This window comes from Pan troglodytes, chromosome 17 (assembly GCF_028858775.2).
Source record: "Pan troglodytes isolate AG18354 chromosome 17, NHGRI_mPanTro3-v2.0_pri, whole genome shotgun sequence".
NCBI classification, from domain to species: domain Eukaryota; kingdom Metazoa; phylum Chordata; class Mammalia; order Primates; family Hominidae; genus Pan; species Pan troglodytes.
In genome coordinates this window covers 21554924-21566267 of record NC_072415.2, presented here as the reverse complement: position 1 = coordinate 21566267, position 11344 = coordinate 21554924, and the positions used below count along the sequence as shown (strand labels likewise).

The 11344-nt window shown below is 47.0% G+C and overlaps 1 protein-coding gene across 3 annotated transcripts in view; it reads left to right on the top strand.

Moving 5' to 3' along the window:
* TWSG1 (twisted gastrulation BMP signaling modulator 1) overlaps positions 1–11344 on the top strand; it is a 70392-nt gene that overhangs the window by 2420 nt on the left and 56628 nt on the right. For all 3 annotated transcript variants that reach the window (XM_001138675.6, XM_054672033.2, XM_063795935.1), the window contains exon 2: positions 51–210. In XM_001138675.6, the coding sequence (XP_001138675.1) occupies positions 88–210 (123 nt within the window). In that variant the 5' untranslated portion in view covers positions 51–87. The remainder of the gene's footprint in view (positions 1–50; positions 211–11344) is intronic.

The following is an 11344-nucleotide window of genomic DNA, read 5'->3' as shown; positions in this document are numbered from 1 at the left end:
TTTTTACCCTAGCACTTGCCTTTGAATTAAAGTTGTGTTTGTTTGTTTAGCTTCCTGGGAGTTACTGATCAACTTCTTTGAAGAAACATGAAGTTACACTATGTTGCTGTGCTTACTCTAGCCATCCTGATGTTCCTGACATGGCTTCCAGCATCACTGAGCTGTAACAAAGCACTCTGTGCTAGTGATGTGAGCAAATGCCTCATTCAGGTAGGACTAAGAGTACTTTTATTAATATCGAAATATATTGTAGAGCAGAAACATTATGTTTATATACAGATATAGAGTGCATATATCATATAGAGTAAGACCTGAGTATTGGGTCAGGGCCTGAGGTACTGAATCATGACACACAGGTCTGGATTTTTACCCTCATAGCAATCAATATATATAGGCAAGGTTAGATTCAAGAAGTTCAATACTGAGTATAATATCCTGTTGTATAAACATGTCATTACAAGGTGATGAGCACTCTATTCAGATGATTTAATCTGTGTAATCTAATTAACATAGCAAAGAGGTTCAATGAATGTATTTAGAAAAAAAATTAGCTGGTCAAATAGTAGATAAATTGTTACCCTAAGTATGATGTATTAGTTGTCCATTGCTATGTAACAAATTACCCCAAAACATAGCAACTTAGTGCAATAAACATGTATTATTTCATGCAGTTTCTGAGGGCCTGGAATCTGGGAGCAGTTTAGCCAGGTGGCTGTGGCTTAGGGTCTCCCACAATGTTGCAGGCAAGTTGTTGGCTGGGATTGGACAATCTGCTTTCAAGATACTTCGAAGTTATATCTCTTCCAATCATCAAGGCAGGCCTCTTAATGTAGCCACCGCTCTCATTTTTCTGGGGAGAAAAGTAAGAGAAAGTAATGTGGCTAAGTTAACAGGCTGGTATTGAACTCCTGATTAGCTTCCTTTCTAGTTGCAGGCTGTGCACTCAGAAATTCAGTAACCACACACATTAGCATTCTATGTAAAGTATGAGTCAGCTAACATGACTGTAACCCTCACTTGAGAGTAATTGTGTATATGTGCTAAAGTGACAATTGTTTTTATACATCAGAAGCATTTTGTGCTTATTTCTGACATTTTGGTCCTTTTCGCTAATAGTTGGAATTCTACTTGCCCCCATTTCGTACTCTGATAACCCTAACTTTGCATTTCAAACCAAAACATTTAACTAGAGAAGTGTGTTTGTTGTTCAGTTTTTAACTTTTTCGCTGTGGACATTTTCAGGTATAAAAGGAGAGGAATATAATGAACCATCCATGAGTAGTTACTGCAGTCACTACCTCATGGCTACTCTTATTTTATCTATACCCTCCTACATTATTCACTCGCAGCTCTGTTTTAATTTCAAGCAAATCCCTTGATACTGTTTTGTTGATAATTCTAATATGTATCTCTAAAAGAGAACTCTTTACCAACATAGCTATTAGACCAATTTTACAGTTTAAAAATTAACACTAATTCTTTAATCACCTAATTTTGTATGTAGAAATCTTAATAAGGCACACGTGCTTAGGCTTTTGTTGGCTGGAAACTTTGTGTCTGCAAATGAAGCCCAGTTTTGTGCTATGGTCAGATGAGGAGTCTGTGGTACCTCCCAGATTGTTTCAATGTAGCTTCATTATTCATTATTCAAAATAAAGTCTCATAACATTTGCTGTATTCATGTTTAGATGGAAATTCTCTTAAATTCCGAATTATATTCTTGACTCTTCAACTCTATAACTTGCATTAGTTCAAGTAATTAAAAATTGTACTTTGGCCACACACAGTGGCTCATGCCTCATAATCCCAGCACTTTGAGAGATTGAGGCAGGAGGATCACTTGAGCCCAGGAGTTTCAGACCAGCCTGGGAATCACAGTGAGACCCTGTCTCTACAACAAATAGTTTTTTTAAATTAGCTGGGCATGATCATGTACACCTATAGTCTCAGCTACTTGGGAGGCTGAGGCAGGAGGATCATTTGAGCCCAGGAGGTTGAGGCTGCAGTGAGCTATGATTGTGCCACTGCACTGAAGCCTGGGTGACAGAGCAAGACCCTGTCTCAAAAAAAAAAAAAAAAAAATTGTACTTTATTTAAAATACCTTGCTTTTAAAGGGAGTATTTAAAAGAGAAAGCTTTTGGCTAATATGGGTAGATACTTGTAAAGGTTTTTTTGTTTGTTTGACTCTTTAAAAATTTTTTGGCTCTATTACAGCTTACTACAGCCTTGACTTCCCAGGCTCCAGTGATCCTCCCATCTCAGCCTCTGGTGTAGCTGGGACTACAGACACGTGGCACCATGCCTGGCTAATTTACTTTGTATTTTTGGTAGAGACGGGGTTTTGCCATGTTGCCAAGGCTGGTCTCAAACTTCTGAGCTCAAGCGATCTGCCAAGGCTGGTCTCAACCTTCTGAGCTCAAGTGATCTGCCACCTCGGCCTCCCAAGTGCTGGGATTACAGGTGTGAGTCACCGTGCCTGGCCATTAAAAAAATTTTAAAAATTACAATTACAAAAATTAGCTGAGCATGGAGGTGCATGCTTGTAATCCCAGCTACTTGGGAGGCTGAGGCAGGAGAATCACTTGAACCCAGGAGGCGGAGGTGGCAGTGAGCTGAGATCGTGTCACTGCACTCCCACCTGGGTGACAGAGCAAGACTCTGTCTCAAAAAAAAAATTGTAAAAAAAAAAAAATACTTCAAAATGTAAAGAGTACTATATCAGTGTAAAAAAACTGGAAAAGCAAATTGAGCTTCACCTAACTCAAATGGTGATTCTAGTAAACAAAATCAGCTAGGACGTATTTTCAGTCACAAATTCATGGATGCTGACATTTCTGATATTCCTGTTGTTGCTTCAGAGCCAGGAAACATCAAACTTTTTTCTGGAGTAGTGGACACAACTATCCTGGTGGATGGTAGACTACTTGGGTTTAGAAAAGATCTAGGGCTCGGCCGGGCGCGGTGGCTCAAGCCTGTAATCCCAGCACTTCGGAAGACCGAGGCGGGCGGATCACAAGGTCAGGAGATCAAGACCATCCTGGCTAACATGGTGAAACCCTGTCTCTACTAAAAATACGAAAAATTAGCCGGGCATGGTGATGGGCGCCTGTAGTCCCAGCTACTCGGGAGGCTGAGGCAGGAGAATGGCGTGAACCCAGGAGGCGGAGCTTGCAGTGAGCCGAGATCATGCCACTGCACTCCAGCCTGGGCGACAGAGCAAGACTCCATTTCAAAAAAAAAAAAGAAAAGAAAAGATCTAGGGCTCAGGAAGGACTGTGTGGTAGATAGAGCTCCCTCTCCCCTCTCCCCTCCCCCCTTTCCCCTCTCCCCTCTCCCCTCTTTCCACGGTCTCCCTCTGATGCCGAGCCGAAGCTGGACTGTACTGCTGCCATCTCAGCTCACTGCAACCTCCCTGCCCGATTCTCCTGCCTCAGCCTGCCGAGTGCCTGCGATTGCAGGCGTGCGCCGCCACGCCTGACTGGTTTTCGTATTTTTTTGGTGGAGACGGGGTTTCGATGTGTCGGCTGGGCTGGTCTCCAGCTCCTAACCGCGAGTGATCCGCCAGCCTCGGCCTCCGGAGGTGCCGGGATTGCAGACGGAGTCTCGTTAACTCAGTGCTCAATGGCGCCCAGGCTGGAGTGCAGTGGCGTGATCTCGGCTCGCTACAACCACCTCCCAGCCGCCTGCCTTGGCCTCCCTAAGTGCCGAGATTGCAGCCTCTGCCTGGCAGCCACCCCGTCTGGGAAGTGAGGAGCGTCTCCGCCTGACTGCCCATCGTCTGGGATGTGAGGAGCCCCTCTGCCTGGCTGCCCAGTCTGGAAAGTGAGGAGCGTCTCTGCCCGGCCGCCATCCCATCTAGGAAGTGAGGAGCGCCTCTTCCCGGCCGCCATCACATCTGGGAAGTGAGGAGCGTCTCTGCCCGGCCGCCCATCGTCTGAGATGTGGGGAGCACCTCTGCCCTGCCGCCCCGTCCGGGATGTGAGGAGTGTCTCTGCCCGGCCGCCCTGTCTGAGAAGTGAGGAGACCCTCTGCCTGGCAACCGCCCCATCTGAGAAGTGAGGAGCCCCTCCGCCCGACAGCCACCCCGTCTGAGAAGTGAGGAGTGTCCTCCCTCCTCGTCTGGAAGGGAGGTGGGGGGGTCAGCCCCCCGCCCGGCCAGCCGCCCCGTCCGGGAGGCGAGGGGTGCCTCTGCCCGGCCGCCCCTACCGGGAAGTGAGGAGCCCCTCTGCCCGGCCAGCCGCCCCATCCGGGAGGGAGGTGGGGGGGTCAGCCCCCCGCCCGGCCAGCCGCCCCGTCCGGGAGGGAGGTGGGGGGATCAGCCCCCCGCCTGGCCAGCCGCCCCATCCGGGAGGGAGGTGGGGGGATCAGCCCCCCGCCTGGCCAGCCGCCCCGTCCCGGAGGGAGGTGGGGGGATCAGCCCCCTGCCCGGCCAGCCGCCCTGTCCAGGAGGTGGGGGGGGGCGCCTCTGCCCGGCCGCCCCTACTGGGAAGTGAGGAGCCCCTCTGCCCGGCCAGCTGCTCTGTCTGGGAGGGAGGTGGGGGGGTCAGCCCCCGGCCCGGCCAGCTGCCCCGTCCGGGAGGGAGGTGGGGGGGTTAGCCCCCCGCCTGGCCAGCCGCCCCATCCGGGAGGTGAGGGGCGCCTCTGCCCGGCCGCCCCTTCTGGGAAGTGAGGAGCCCCTCTGCCCGGCCAGCCGCCCCGTCCGGGAGGGAGGTGGGGGGGTCAGCCCCCCGCCCGGCCAGCCGCCCCGTCCGGGAGGGAGGTGGGGGGTCAGCCCCCCGCCCGGCCAGCCGCCCCGTCCGGGAGGGAGGTGGGGGGTCAGCCCCCCGCCCGGCCAGCCGCCCCGTCCGGGAGGGAGGTGGGGGGGTCAGCCCCCCGCCCGGCCAGCCGCCCCGTCCTGGAGGGAGGTGGGGGGGTCAGCCCCCTGCCCGGCCAGCCGCCCTGTCCGGGAGGTGAGGGGCGCCTCTGCCCGGCCGCCCCTACCGGGAAGTGAGGAGCCCCTCTGCCCGGCCAGCCGCCCCCTCCGGGAGGGAGGTGGGGGGGTCAGCCCCCCGCCAGGCCAGCCGCCCCGTCGGGGAAGTGAGGGGCACCTCTGCCCGGCCGCCCCTACTGGGAAGTGAGGAGCCCCTCTGCCCGGCCAGCCGCCCTGTCCGGGAGGGAGGTGGGGGGTCAGCCCCCCGCCCGGCCAGCCGCCCCGTCTGGGAGGGAGGTGGGGGGTCAGCCCCCCGCCCGGCCAGCCGCCCCGTCCGGGAGGGAGGTGGGGGGTCAGCCCCCCGCCCGGCCAGCCGCCCCGTCCGGGAGGGAGGTGGGGGGGTCAGCCCCCCGCCCGGCCAGCCGCCCCGTCCTGGAGGGAGGTGGGGGGGTCAGCCCCCTGCCCGGCCAGCCGCCCTGTCCGGGAGGTGAGGGGCGCCTCTGCCCGGCCGCCCCTACCGGGAAGTGAGGAGCCCCTCTGCCCGGCCAGCCGCCCCCTCCGGGAGGGAGGTGGGGGGGTCAGCCCCCCGCCAGGCCAGCCGCCCCGTCGGGGAAGTGAGGGGCACCTCTGCCCGGCCGCCCCTACTGGGAAGTGAGGAGCCCCTCTGCCCGGCCAGCCGCCCTGTCCGGGAGGGAGGTGGGGGGTCAGCCCCCCGCCCGGCCAGCCGCCCCGTCCGGGAGGGAGGTAGGGGGGGTCAGCCCCCCGCCCGGCCAGCCGCCCCATCCGGGAGGTGAGGGGCGCTTCTGCCCGGCCGCCCCTACTGGGAAGTGAGGAGCTCCTCTGCCCGGCCACCACCCCATCTGGGAGGTGTACTCAACAGCTCATTGAGAACGGGCCATGAAGACAATGGCGGTTTTGTGGAATAGAAAGGGGGGAAAGGTGGGGAAAAGATTGAGAAATCGGATGGTTGCTGTGTCTGTGTAGAAAGAGGTAGACATGGGAGACTTTTCATTTTGTTCTGTACTAAGAAAAATTCTTCTGCCTTGGGATCCTGTTGATCTGTGACCTTACCCCCAACCCTGTGCTCTCTGAAACATGTGCTGTATCCACTCAGGGTTGAATGGATTAAGGGCGGTGCAAGATGTGCTTTGTTAAACAGATGCTTGAAGGCGGCATGCTCGTTAAGAGTCATCACCACTCCTTAATCTCAAGTACCCAGGGACACAAACACTGCGGAAGGCCGCAGGGTCCTCTGCCTAGGAAAACCAGAGAACTTTGTTCACTTGTTTATCTGCTGACCTTCCCTCCACTATTGTCCTGTGACCCTGCCAAATCCCCCTCTGCGAGAAACACCCAAGAATGATCAATAAAAAAGAAAAAAAAAAAGACTAAATAAAAAAAAAAAAAAAGCAAAAAAAAAAAAAAGATCTAGGGCTCAAATATTGAGGATTTTCTTGTTTGTTTATTCACAAACATTTATTGAGTGTTGAAATGAAATGTGATTAGTTCCACTCTTCACCTAGTTTTGTGGACTCCCAAACTCTAGCAGATTATTTCACATTCTGATCTTTAGTTTCCACGTGTTCCTCTTACTATGGCTGTGTGGCAAACCACCCCAAAAACCAGTGGCTGGAAACAGCATTTATTTTGCTCACGAATTTGCATTCTGAGCAGGGCTCTGCGGAAGAGTTCATCTCTGTTCCATGTGGCATTAGCAAGGTGGCTTGAAGGTGGTGGGGGTGGAATTATCTGAAACAGCACTATAGATAGAGCTTTCTGCGATGATGGAAAAGATCTACATCTACCCTGTGCAATACAGTAGAGTCTAGCCATACGTGGCTACCAAGTACTTGAAATGTGACTAGTATGGCTGAAAATCTGATTTTAAATTTAATTCAATTTCAATTTCATTAGCTGCATAGCTGCATATGACTAGTGGCCACTGTATTGGACATTGAAAATCTGAAGGCTCACTGATAAAGTCTAATACCTGGGCTGGGAAGATTCTTCAGGTATACGTCTCTTCCTGACTTCTCCTCCCCTTCCTCCCTTCTCTATCCCCATCTCCCTCCCTCTCTCCCTTTCACTCTCTCTGTGTATATATGTGTGTGTCTCTGTGGTCCTGCTATATGATCTCTCCTGTGGGTCCACCTGGATTTAAGTGGAGAGAACATAGGCCCCACCTCTGTTGGAGGAGTGACAGTGTCATGTTGTAAGCTGAACATGTGGATGGGATATAATGGTGTGGCCATCTGTGGAAAATACACTCTGCCACATATAAACTGTAAAGTGAATTGGCTGGCTAGGTGAGCTCAAAATTTTCTTCTAGTTCTAGGCAGTTTTAAAGAAAGAAACCAACTAGTATGTGTCAAATGTTCTCTTTTTTTCATCAGAGTAATAAATTACTAAATTATTAGAAGGCTGCATAGTGAAAAAATGAATCTCTTGATCTAATTCTCCCTTCTCATTCTATTACCCTGGGAAAACCACTTTTAATCTAACTCTTATATTTATACTTCTGTTAGTAATTTTTAGCCATATGCCTAAATAATATGCCTGTACTACTATTTCTTGATTTATCAGTTTTAGATGTTATATATCTAAAATTGCCTTTCTGCTATAACAGATAAGGTCATAGCTCATCATGTCATCCTTCCCACTCCTGCCCTGCCACACTTGTATCACAGTTTTGAGTTTATCTCTTGGTTATTTTTTCAATTTCTTCAATATATTTAAGGTTTTCTATTCTGTTCTATCAACTGGAGACACCATCTCTTTATTCCTGATGTAAGTGGAGAATATTAATAGTCCTTTCCTTTTAAAGTTTATTTTATTTTATTATTTTTTTTTTAGCAATGAGACAGACTATAAGTGAGTTTTAAGAACAGTGCATTTCTTGAGGGAATTGAAGAGAGGGTTTGTTTGGGTTCCAGTCTTGGGAGATCATGTGAAGCTACCATGTTTAACATCATAGAAAGCAAAGAAATCAGTTTTTTCCCTTGCATTTATGAGTACTGCCCTCGAAATTTTCTACTTTTGGCATTCTGATGGGCTACTTTTGGAATTCTGATGGGCTGCATCAAAATCTGTGGGGAACGGAGTGTTACCTGTACTTTTACTTTTATATTGTCAAGGTTGATAACATCTACATTCTGAGAGGCTGCATAGTATAATGGTTAAGAGTATGAACTCTGGAACCAGGCTATCTGAATTTGGATCCAGTTCTGCCACTTACTGGTTGTATGACCTTGGGCAAGTTAGTTAATCTCTCAATGCCTCAATTTCCTCATCTGTAAAGTAGGGATAATAACCATACTGTGCGAGTATTGTGAGGATTAGGTGTAAAGTATTTAGAGCAATGCCTGGCACGTGAGTGCACTATAGGTAATTACTAACCTTATTTCTCTGTTTTGTAACTCTATTTGAATCTTCTAATGCTTTATTTACAGGTATATTCTAAAACTGGCAATAAACCATGTTTATATTGTAATGATTATATAAATATTGTTGACTGTTGACTGTATAGTCACATAGGTACTATGATTACATTTCCCTTCTTGAATGATTTTGTTTTTCTTGAGTTTCTAATTATCTTTCTTTACCTTGTATCATCAATCATTAGCACCTTATATTGTTTTAAGTACTTAATGTATTTTTCCTCCCAAATGGAGCCTTCAGTCTTGATGTTTCCAGACTTAACTGATTGCAATCTAGGTCTGATGCAAGCTGTCTTATGGTGACTTTCCATCATTACTTTCCCAAGTTGGTTCCACTGTTTCTTGGATTTCGTATCTTGTCGTTTTTAACAGTAACCCTTATTTTGTCCCAACATGCCCTCAAGTAACTTCCTAAGAAAGCCTGTGTGGAAAGTAAGTTTTCTGGGTCCTGCATGTCTTGAAGATGTATTTATTCTCACCTTTCACCTGACTGATGGTTTGCCTGAATACAGAATTCTATGTTAAATTCTTTTCCCTCAGAACTTTGGAGACATTTCTCTATTATCTAATAGCATTCCATATTGCCAATAAGAAGTCTGATGCCAGTCTGTTTCTTATTCTCTATAGGTAACTTTGTTATTCTCTCTAGAAACTTTTAGTATCATCTCATTAGCCTTCCTATTATGGAATTTAAACTGTTGAGTCTAGTGTTGGTCTTTTCATTCATTCTGTTTGGTATCTTGTGAGTCTTTTAGGGATCAGTTTTGAGCCAAAGACTAGGAAATGCCCTGTTTTGTTTTTTGTTATATATATATATCTTGTCCTAACATACATACATATATAATATATACGTTTTATATAACTATATTTTTGTATAATATATAATTATGTATAGTGTCCTCTTTTCTTTCTGGAACTCTTATTAGTATAAATCTAAGATGGATTCTCTGTTAGATCTTTTTTTAAAAAACAGTTTTATTGAGATATATGATTCATATATTATAAAATTTACCCATTTAAGGGTACAATTGAGTGGTTTTAGCATATCGACAGACTTGTGCAACCATCACCACAATCTAATTTCAGAACATTTTCATTACTTTAGAAGGAAACTCCATACCCTTTAGAAGTCATTTCCTATTCTCTCTCCCCACAAACCCTAGGCAGTTTACTTTCTCTCTACATGCTTGTTCTGGATGTTTAATATGAATGGAATCATACCTTGTCTTTTGTGTCTGACTTCTTTCATTGAGCATAATGTTTTCATGGTTCCTGTGTGTTGTAACATATTCAGTATTTCATTCCTTGGTCAAATAATATTCTGCTGAATGGGCATACCACATTTTATTTATCCATTTATTGGTTGGTGGATATTTGAGTTACTTATATTTTTGGCTATGGTAGATAATACTGCTATGAATATTCAAGTTTTAGTGTGTGGATGTATCTTTGTTTGTTTTTTAAGAGATAAACTGTGTTACACAGTTTGTTTACTGCCTGTGCACACAGGCAGTGGTGCAATCATTGTTCACTGTAACCTTGAACTCCTGGGCTCAAACGATCCTCTCACCTTGGCCTCCCAAGTAGCTAGGGCTACAGGTGTGTGCCACCATACCTGGCTAATTAAAAAAATTTTTTGTGTGTGGAGACAGGATCTTATTATGTTGCCCAGGTTGGTCTTGAACTCTTGTCCTCAAGCGATCCTCCTGCCTTGGCCCCACAAAGTTCTGGGGTTACAGGTGTGAGCTGCTACAGACAACCCTGGATGTATCTCTTAATTTTTCTTTTGTATATACCTAGGAGTAGAATTGCTGGGCCATATGGCAACTCTGTTTAACATTTTGAGGAACTGCTGAAGTGTTTATTCTAAAGTGGCTGCACTATTTTACATTCCTACCAGTTGTGTATGAGAGTTCTAATTACCCTATAGCCTCACCAACACTTATCTTTCCTTTTTATTGTAGCACCTTTTGGAGTGGTTATGATTTGCATTTCCCTAATAGCTAATGATGTTGAGCATCTTTTTATGTGCTTAGTGAATGCGTGTGTGTGTGTGTGTGTGTGTGTGTGTGTGTATGTATTTTTTTTTTTTTTTTTTTTTTTTGAGACAGGATCTTGCTCTGTCACCCAGGCTGGAGTGCAGTGGTGCAATCACGGCTAACAGCAACCTCAACCTCCTGGACTCAAGCAATCCTCCCACCTCAGTCTCCCAAGTAGCTGGGACTATAGGCATGCACCACCATGTCTGGTTAGCTTATTGTATATCTTTGGGGAAATACCTATTGAAAACCAGTGCTCTTTTGTGTGTGTGTGTGTTTGTTTTAGACGAGAGTCTCGCTCTGTTGCCCAGACTGGAATGCAGTTGCTCTATCATAGCTCACTGCAGCCTTGAACTCCTGGGCCAACACTATCCTCCTGCCTCAGCCTCCTGAGTAGCTAGGACTACAGGTATGTGCCACCACACTCAGCTAATTTTTAAAATTTTTAAATTCTTTATAGGGATGGGGGGGTCTCACTGTATTGCCCAGGCTGGTCTTGAACTCCTGGTCTCAAGTGATCGTCTTGCCTTGGCCTCTCAAAGCGCTGGAATTACAGGTGTGAGCGACCACGCCCAACCCAGAACCTATGCTCATTTTAAAATTGGCTTGTCTTTTTATTGTTGAGTTGTAAGAATTCTTTATATATTCTGGGCTCAAGACCCTTGTCAGATACATTATTTGCAAATATTTTCTCTCATTCTGTGGGTTGTCTTTTCAACTACTATGTATCATTTGTATCACAAAAGTTTTACATTTTAATGACATCCAATGTTTCTATTTTTTTCTTTTGTTACTTGTGCTTTTGGTGTTGTATCTAAGAAACCATTACCTAAGCCAAAGTCATAAAGATTTACTTGTATGTTTTCCTCTAAGAATTTTAGAGTTTTAGGCCAGGTGTGGTGGCATGTACCTGTAATCCCAGCACTTTGGGAGATGGAGGTGGGAAGATCGCTTTAGC